The 9,889-nt window shown below is 38.5% G+C and overlaps 1 protein-coding gene across 2 annotated transcripts; it reads left to right on the top strand.

Moving 5' to 3' along the window:
- The first annotated feature begins 3,355 nt into the window (after positions 1-3,355).
- Positions 3,356-9,018, top strand: isl1a (ISL LIM homeobox 1a). Of its 2 annotated transcripts, none has more exons than XM_086076975.1 (6): positions 3,356-3,612; positions 3,824-4,013; positions 4,377-4,636; positions 6,098-6,384; positions 6,740-6,907; positions 7,903-9,018. In XM_086076975.1, the coding sequence occupies exons 1-6, from the start codon at positions 3,585-3,587 to the stop codon at positions 8,017-8,019; spliced, it is 1,050 nt and encodes a 349-aa protein (XP_085933101.1). In that variant the 5' UTR covers positions 3,356-3,584; the 3' UTR covers positions 8,020-9,018. The 2 variants fall into 2 exon arrangements, with proteins under 2 accessions (XP_085933101.1, XP_085933102.1); XM_086076976.1 differs by having other exon boundaries at positions 3,362-3,612; positions 6,101-6,384.
- The last annotated feature ends 871 nt before the right edge of the window (positions 9,019-9,889 follow it).

The raw sequence follows: 9,889 nt of genomic DNA, 5'->3' as shown, positions 1-9,889 counted from the left end.
TGACTGACGCTAACTTGAAGAAAGCAACGGCAATCGTAGGAGGCTTTCCCATCATGCTTTGTTGCTGTCACTAGTAACACTTGTGATTTTTTTTGCCTCTTTTATGTGTTATTTTTGTACAGACAATGTTTAATATAGTTATATTGTTTCTATTCGTGAATTAAAGTTTTGCTACTTTTGATATTAAATTATTGTAACTCTGTGACACCCTTAGTAACATAGGCAGGCAGGCAATGCTACATATAATATAATGTCCTGTAAAAGTGATAGGAGTTACAGTTGATTGACAATGACACAGTCAACATAAAATGACATGGATACTCTATTTACAGGCTGATTTGAAAACAAATGTGTGGGCTGCGGGCTACGCAATCTTGCCTGACGATTTGCGGCCCACCGGGAATTGTCCCGCCCCTCCAGATGGCCCAGTCCGGCCTGTTCCATTCCATGTCTTGTCTTTGACAGACCGGCGATGATTCACTCGGAGTTGCGTTGGGCTCTTAGCCGACGGCCGATTTGCGGCCCACCGGGAATTGTCCCACGTCTCTAGATGGCCCAGTCCAGGCCTGCCTACATGTTTGAGATTGGAAAATACAGTATATCCACTTCAAACCTCCACATCCTCGAATATATTCCATGAGTACATGCAAGCACCGCAATAAAAGGCACTGGCCACCAGCTAGCTCATGGGCAAACGGCGTCTGGACACTAAACAAGGAAAATGCTTTGGTTACACTGTAATGGTGGTAATAGGAATAATAATAATTATTGTTGTTGTTATTAATATATTATTGTTATTATTGCTCTTATGTAAAATCTAAGTATATATGGTATACAGTATTACTTATTACGAATAACAAGCCTATTAATCCTCATTCTGTCTACCAGATAGCCTAATAAGTACACTATGTTTAGCAAAATTTCCAAATTGTAAAAAATATTTTGATGTTAAAATGGAGATAAAGAGGTAGGAATATAAAAGTTTAGACTTCTTCCTATTCCTTTTCAAACATGTATGTCTGACTTATTACTGTAATTGTCTTACTTTTTATCTTTTGTTGCTTAAATATGATGTTGAGGGGTTTTTCTTGTTTGCTTCAATTGCTTTTTTTTTCTTATAATTTTTTGCTGTTTAGAAGTTTTGGATTCACAATTTCTATATTCATTATTTTTTATTATTATTATTATTATAATTTATGCATGTTCGAAAAAAAAATTCTAATCAAAGCATTAAATAGACGTTAGCGTGTGAAAATGACATTCTATCAGAAATGTTTACTTCTATAGTTATTGTCATTGTCCTGTATCTTTGGGACACCTGATCATGACATTTGCAGGGTCTAAAAATGTAAGTTTGATAATGATGATGATGATGATGATGATGATGATGATGCTGTTGCTGTTAATGATGAGGAGGAGGAGGACAAATCCTACTACGGCATTACAAGTTGTGGGGGCATAATGCACCCGATACATCTATCCATTTTCTGAACCGCTTACTCCATGCAAGGGTCTGGGGGTGCTGGTGCAAACTCAGTATTGAATTCTATGCTACAAGATGCTCTGGTGGTGCTTCAGCAAGGCTTGAATAGGTCATATTTGTCTTTGTGAAGGAGGCATAAATGAAGCTGGGCACTGGAATAAAATGTCCTTCAATCTGCTTTGACAATATTACCAAACTCAAAAAATTCAAAAGAAAATATTTTGTTGTTTTCCACCAGGACAACACAGATTTGTCAGTGACGGTGTGATTAGAAGCCCACTAGCTCAACAAAAAAAAAAGGGCACTGTCCAAATTTGTAACCTCCTATTATTTGCAGAATAGCCTTGACCGTTTGTGGTCAATTTTGCACAGGTAACCTACTGTATGTTTTAGCATACTGTATGTATTTATATATTTTTGTTAAAGTGGGTTTGTTTTTTGTGCAATAAAAAGACTGTAAGATGTCTTCAGCGTTGTGATTTAACAAGTAGTGGATAGGATCCAAGGGCTGTACAAAAATATCAGAGATGTATTTGTATTTTAGGTATTTCAAAATGTAAAAATAAAAAATAAAAGGACAAGTATTTTTTTAATACAAATCATAACTGCTTCGGAACGGTAGGTTGGACTAAAATATGTGCCCTAAGGGATTAGGGAACAACGCTATACCCTATAAACTTGTCCACTGTTTTGTCAGTTTTAATTAACAATCACTTAAAAATGAAAAAGGTGACTGATTCGTTTATCTGTGTGTTTTCTTTTTTTTTCTTTATTTTATTTTATTTTTTTACTTACACCCACAAAAAAAAAGAAGAAGAATTTGCATGTGACAATTTTAGGCTCAGATCTCAAATACAAAATATAGCGTATGGGTCACATACAGGACTGAATTAGATTTAGAAGTTTGGTAATGAGCATTATTAATAATTTTGCTAGCCACCACAATCAATCCAAGCAACGACCATAATCAGTGATGCATCAATGATCCTGCATCGGCCATTATTCTATCAAGGCCAAACGTGTTGGAAGCCTTATGTAATCGGCTTTATAGCAACATTATGTCTGACATACAAGATTTGCTTTTACCGCGGGTTTTGCATTGTTTTCAAAGTATTCATGTCCACGTGGAATCTGATTAGACTGGTACTTGTGGCAAATCACTTCAACAACACATTATTTGCATTCTTCTTTCAATCACTGTGCAACGATGCACGATGAACTGGATTGGATTTGGTTTTGGTGAACAACAGAAAATGCTCGTGACCCTAATTTAGTTTTTGTGTATTAAAAACAAATAACAAAATAGCCAGGGTTTTTTTCGATTATCAATTGAAATTGGAAATAAAGAATGACGCATGGATTGCCCTCCTGCTGTTGTGTTATTGCTCTTAGTTGATTACCAACACTACAGGGCGTGCTTGTTTTTGTGCAATTGCACGCGCGCGCACGCACTTGTCCTATAGGCATGTCACTGCCAGAATCCGCGGCCACTGTAACGCATCATTTGGTTGCCTTGAAAATACTGGACGTTCCATACTCCATGGTTAAAGGAAATAATATGAATAATTAAGGCAGCCTTCACATTTAGAGAATGTATCACAGTGCACTTCCAACAGGCCAAACAGTTGTATCTTTTGTCAGTTGATTCTTAAAAAAAAAGAAGAAGAAGAAATTTAAAAAATCGAATGTAAAACTGCAGTCAATGAAGTGCCGTTGCATAACTTTAACCTATTTGGTTTCCGACAGTACAATCAAGATAAGAAAATATGACAAACAGATTATTTAGACCACGTAGTGTGCCTCAGTGTTGGGGGTGCCTGTCGGTGTTGCGCAGAGCTGCCTAGACTTTACAGAGCCAATCAGCTGGGCATGAAAATGACGCGCTGCTGTCCTACGTCAGTACCACTAGCACGAGAGTTTCACACACGCCGGGAAGAAACACACACGCGCACATACGCACTCCCTCTCCGAGCCGGACGGCGCAGCCTCCCCGAGCCGGACGGCGCAGCCTCCCCTGGCTTGGCAGCAGACAACACATCAAGGAGTCCAGGCGTTGTAGTCCGCTCTGACCGTGGACCTAACATCGCCTTACTTGGTCAACATGGGAGACATGGGGGATCCACCCAAAAGTAAGTTCGATACCCACATGCTTCAATTCCATTATTTTCATTTAGGCTATAGCCTACTCAGCTTGTTGCGACATTTAATTGACATTTTAACTTAAAAAAATAAAACTTTTATGTAGGCTATTTATAATCGAGTCTATATTTTCAAGTTGAACCACTGCACTAATACGCCTATTCATCCGAATTATCCTTACACTAAACTACGCTTTTCTAGAAAAACGACTTGTGTCTCTGTGTGTGGGGTGCGGAAACCAGATCCACGACCAGTACATCCTGCGGGTCTCCCCAGACCTGGAGTGGCACGCTGCCTGTCTCAAATGCGCCGAGTGCAGTCAATACTTGGACGAGTCGTGCACGTGCTTCGTCAGGGACGGAAAGACGTATTGTAAACGGGACTACATCAGGTAACGACCGCGGCTGATGGGCAAGCGCTTTCACTAATTAGGGCTATTTTTAAATTAATTATATTTTCCAGCTTTAGCATATGATAAAATTATTTCCAATATTATTGTGACTCCAATTAATCTGTTACACCGGTTCTTGTTAACTAAACATACAACTTTCTGCAATTCTAACAAGTGATTATAGGCCTTTTTGCAGCATTTCAAACGTGCACATACATTTGATACACATTATTTATCATAATTGCCTTCGTAAAATGTAAAAAAATAAATAAAATAAAATAAATAAAACATTGCGCAAAAAAAAGACAAATGTATCCACTGCAATTTTGTCGGTTGATTGATACACTTTGGTGTGTCCTGCAGGTTATACGGGATTAAATGCGCTAAATGCAGCATCGGTTTCAGCAAGAACGACTTTGTAATGAGGGCCCGATCCAAAGTCTACCACATCGAATGTTTCCGCTGTGTGGCCTGCAGCAGACAGCTCATCCCGGGGGATGAGTTCGCTCTGCGCGAAGACGGCCTCTTCTGTCGGGCCGACCACGACGTGGTGGAGCGGGCCACTATCGGACACGGAGACCCGCTCAGTCCGCTTCACCCCGCCCGACCGCTGCAAATGGCAGGTAAAGTGGGAAGCAGCCCGACGATTAATGAGCTGTCAAAGGTTCGCTGGGCTTCCCTACTGGTGTGCTATTGGATCGGTTTTCTTTCTATAGGTGATGCAACTTAGACAACTTGATTTAACGATTATAGATGACAACCATAACTGGTTATTCTGAGTTGTATGTGGTAGTGTGTGATGAGTAATCCATTCGTTACACATTTGATACGGGCCATAGGGTTTCGTTGTGACCGAAAATTGCGGGTGCAGTGGGTTACATGTGTTTGCGTTTTGTTTCTTTGTATGTGCGCGCGCACCCCGTCCAGACGCTGAAAGGTTCCAGTACACTTCATAACATCCGAATGTTCAGTGCACAGCATCGCAAATGGATTTTGAATAGAGGAAATTATGACGCCGAACAAGGGAAATTACATGAGAAAAATATATCATTAAATCGAGACGTCACGATATTTTTTTTTATTGTATTAATACAATAAAAGAACGTAGGCCTGCAATTTACAAAATAATCATCCGGCTAATAGCACTAGGCCTCTATGTTGTCTGATTAAGCCGGCTGACAATTTTCGATAAAAACGGGCAAATCATGAACTTCTTAAATCAATTTTAAAAAAAGAGCGATGTTTATGACATATTGACGCGTGGAGGGCTGCCGAATGAATACTGAGCTCTCAAAAAAAATGCCATGGTTTCTGAAAATGAAATGCAGTGGGTCTCAAATGGGGGTTCGTGAAGGCACTACAGCGGGTACGTGAGATATTATTTCAAAAGTATATGTTAATATTTCAGAAAAAAATATAAGTTCATAAAATTAATGTTATATGGGTATTCAATTTCAGTGTACTAAAACTGCAGTATCGCCCCCATACCAGAATTGTTTGACACAATTTGTCATATGCTATCTAGAATGACCTGGCATTCACTTGAAAACTATTTAAAATTCAGTTAAAAACAATTATAACAGTTTTAATATGATCCCAAAAGAAGAACGATTAATGTTAATAATTTGTATGTGCACAATTAAATTAATTATTTATTTTTGGTTATTATTTTTATTTCCAAATAGTTCAAGAGACCACATAAATACAAAGAGCGTAATGGTGGCACAGCTCTCGGTTTTAAGTATTTTTTTTATTTTCAATCAGAAATGCTTTGCGCATGAGTTAGGGGGTATTTGGCTGAAAAAATATTTCACAGGGCGTACGTCACTGAAAAAAAGGTTGACAACCACTCCTAAGGGAATACAGGGAGTCCTCAAAGTTACGTTGCACACGACCTACGTCGTTTCGACTTTACGGCGCCCGTGCCTCCTCCGCAGCACTTTCTTTTTCGTTAATTTCCTACAGTAATCACGCCATTTTAAAGTTATTCAAAGTTGTTATTTAAAGCTTTTATTTACTTGGATTCATAACGATTTAACCTGATGTTTCCTTCTTTGGGTTTCTTGACCCGTCCCTTCTCACAGCAGAGCCCATCTCCGCCCGACAGTCTGTACTTCGGCCCCACATCCACAAACAGCCAGAGAAGACGACTCGAGTGCGGACAGTACTAAACGAGAAGCAGCTGCACACTTTGCGAACTTGCTACAATGCCAACCCGAGGCCCGACGCTCTAATGAAGGAGCAGCTGGTGGAGATGACCAGCCTTAGCCCGCGTGTTATCCGGGTCTGGTTCCAGAACAAGCGGTGTAAAGACAAGAAGAGGAGTATTCTGATGAAGCAGCTACAACAACAGCAGCCAAATGACAAGACAGTAAGAGAAAGTTTCATTCAGCTGGAGCATTTTACATTTTATTACCCTTCATTCAAGTAAAACAATTCACAAGCGGCGCCAACCCAAGCGTAAGGTCCTGGTTCCACCTCGAGACGTGTGTTGCGTTTACTAACATTAGGACACAACAGCGCCAAACAGAATGGGCAACAACGGAACATAAAACACACTTGTGTGCAATTGTTTTGACTGCCGGGTGATTAATGTCCGGTATAACTCTCCTCTCCCCAACCAGTCTCATATACGCCAACAAGCATAACCCCAGTAACCGACAAGCAGTCATCCTGTGTGATTACCTGCAGTGAATCCACTTTGAGCTGAGCATCCCCTCTTGCAGAACATCCAGGGAATGACAGGCACACCAATGGTGGCGGCCAGTCCGGAGCGGCACGACGGCGGCATCCAAGCGAACCCTGTGGAGGTGCAAAGCTACCAGCCGCCCTGGAAGGTCCTTAGCGACTTTGCGCTCCAGAGTGACATCGACCAGCCCGCTTTTCAGCAACTGGTGTGTTGTTTGACTTTTCTTCATCATTTGTTTCCCCAAGACTTATTTTTATTCGGTTAACGCTAACAAAGTAAATGCAGCATATTACCAAAAATAAAACGATTTTTATTTGAAATTACAGATAGCCTTTATTGTAGTAGTTGTTCGTGATTATTTATTTATTTATTTACATGTATTTATAAGCTACAGTTAGATAATGAACACGTTATAGCCGCTGAGATGCTATATGCATAGGCTAGCCATGAAAAAAAATTAAGAAACCTGCATGTTTTCTTCTATTTCCTGTTCATTTTAATGTAGCCTTTCGCCCCCTTTTATTACCGGTGCCACTAAATGTGCAAGTGACGCTTTTGGCAGTACACTACACTGCCTGCATAGTTATTTATGTAAGCACTTAAGTGATTTTGTCATGAAAACCTTCGGAAAATGTCTTGATCAAATTACACTCTTATCAATTTAAAATATTTTTAAATTAACATTTTAAAGGTGGACTTATTTTTTGGTTTTCCGTGTCGCATGACACGTAAAATGAAACAATCCCAAATTATCTCCACATTGAGGCTAGATTATTTGATTATTCATATACAGACATCGTCATTTTAGCACAATTCGTCATTAAATAAAGGTTTTGTCAAAATATAAGAACTTGCGACTTCCATATTTCTTCTTATATATTTGTCTATAGTTCTATTTTTCAAGAACGCGTTCTTGAAAAATACAAATTATTGGTTATAGTTGTTGCCATGCCGTCATTATTAGAATTATTATTATTATGTGATTTAATTGTAATATTATAATATTAATACAGTGACAACTCTTAATTATAAACATTAAGCTTTGGCAGTGTGGGTGTAATTCTAAAATGAACATGCAACGCATTTTAAGTATATTCTGCTGATAATTATTTTATTTTAGACGCCACAATTTGCATGGGAATATATGTCACCTTCCCCAATTGGGGTTTGAAGATTCTCATCGCTGACTGGTTTCCACAGGTTAGTTTTTCGGAGGGCGGACCGGGTTCGAACTCAACTGGCAGCGAGGTAGCGTCCATGTCATCTCAGCTTCCAGACACACCGAACAGCATGGTGTCAAGTCCCATTGAAGCCTGAGTCCGACGCTCTCTGGACAGACTGAAGCTCCCCATGTTCATCTCACCCCTCCAGACTGCACCTATAACAACCAATCTGGTTGCGTTTTTGACACTGTGAAGACAATCATGGGATTTTACTACCATCGACACCCAATTCTTGAATCCACGCAGAAGAAAGAAACTTGCAACACTCAAGCCAACGCTGCTTGTCCATACATTTTATTTATTTTTTTCTTTACTTTTTTTTTTTTTGCCAAAAGTGAAGACGCATACCGATTTCCAAGAGTTTGGATTTATGGGAGTCGAATTAAATCCCCATTTGCGAGAGGCTCTGCGCTACAGTGAAGTTTTTTCTTTATAAAACGAAAAATCACCGCTTCCCTGTTTTTCCCCTGACGAAAACAGGCCCGGTTTTCTTCCTGTGATTGATTTGAAGACCCAAGTATTAAAGCATTTGCAACAAGGTACCTCTATTTCGTCACAAAACTCGGGGACATTCGTGTGAGTTCGGGGTCGCCCGAGAATATTGTTTTCTTTTCCAAAGATGTGTATATCTATACTTTAAGTTGAATATGCGTTAGGGCTTTGTTTCCGTGGAAAATATTATTTATTGTCAACAAAATTGCCACGTTTTCTGTATCCTTTTTTTAACTGAAGTAAAAAAGAGGTTTGATCAGTTTTTTTCTTAGGCTAATTGCGATAGTTTGACTTGCAGCGGGCAAAATATTTGCAATTTCCTCTTTAATTTCGAAGAAAGTAGTAAGTGGCCGTCCGATAATTGCTTATTTATTCAGCTATTTAAATATACATGTTTTATTTATTTGATACAGGTCGTAATATTTAATGTTTGGGAACGTGGAGTTTCGATTAAATCCACTACTACAATTGAAATGGTGTAAAAGAAAATGTCACCATTTTTTTGGTTGATGTTTTGCCAGGAGTATTGTAATTCATGAAGTGAAAAACAAAAACGTTTACCTCTTTGACTTAAAATAAACGGATTACTCTGAAACTCTTTGTCCAAACTAAAGGTCTGTTTTCCATCACGATCTATTTACTGTGACCACTTGATCATTTTGGTACTGTTCTGTGTGTGCATATATTTTTCCACTTGCTTTTTTGCCCGAAGAATTCGACATATACTCTGTCAAAAGTAAAAAATAAACATAAAAAAAAAAAAGACCCACTCCCCGACAGTTCATGTCATATGATTTCTAAAAAGTTTTAATATTAATTCAATTGAATGAATACGTGTAATTGAATCTTGTTTGCAGACAAGCGTTTACGCAAACTCAAATAAGCTATATTTAAAAACCAATCAAAACTGCCTCTTGTGCTGCTTATGACGTAAACTGCAAAAAAAACAAAAACGTATTTATTTAATTCGAAAATGTACATCACTTGCATATACGATCAACAATGTGTTGATTATTTTCGGGGAAAGCGGATGGAATTACGTCATTTTGACACATTTTATTTTATGAAGCTGGAAATTAAACATAACATTTTAATTCTGGTGCTCAAAGTGAATTTATTATTTCTATTAATGTCGGAACATAAAAAAAATAAAAAATAAAAATAAATCGAAGGTCAGTTGTATTTACCATTCTTTTGAGTCTAGCAAAAATCGTTTTAAATCCAATACAATCTCCAAAACAGCTTGTTTTATTCTTTCATTGCAAGATCAGTAATTATTCATTTATCCATCCATCCATCCATTTTCTTAACTGCTTATTCCTCACAAGGGGAGAATTATAATTTTAATGTACGGGCGAGGCGCGCCAACTTATTAAAGCCTGGCTGCAACTTTTGGAGTTGACCACAATCCATTCAATGACAATATAATAATTTCAAAACATGTTTTCCCATTTCATCCATCACTGAAATTA

Source organism: Leptonotus elevatus, chromosome 5, assembly GCF_054856555.1.
Source record: "Leptonotus elevatus isolate MCC_2025b chromosome 5, RoL_Lele_1.0, whole genome shotgun sequence".
Lineage (NCBI taxonomy): Eukaryota > Metazoa > Chordata > Actinopteri > Syngnathiformes > Syngnathidae > Leptonotus > Leptonotus elevatus.
The sequence above is the reverse complement of the archived record's forward strand: the minus strand, read 5'-3'. Positions and strand labels throughout refer to the sequence as shown.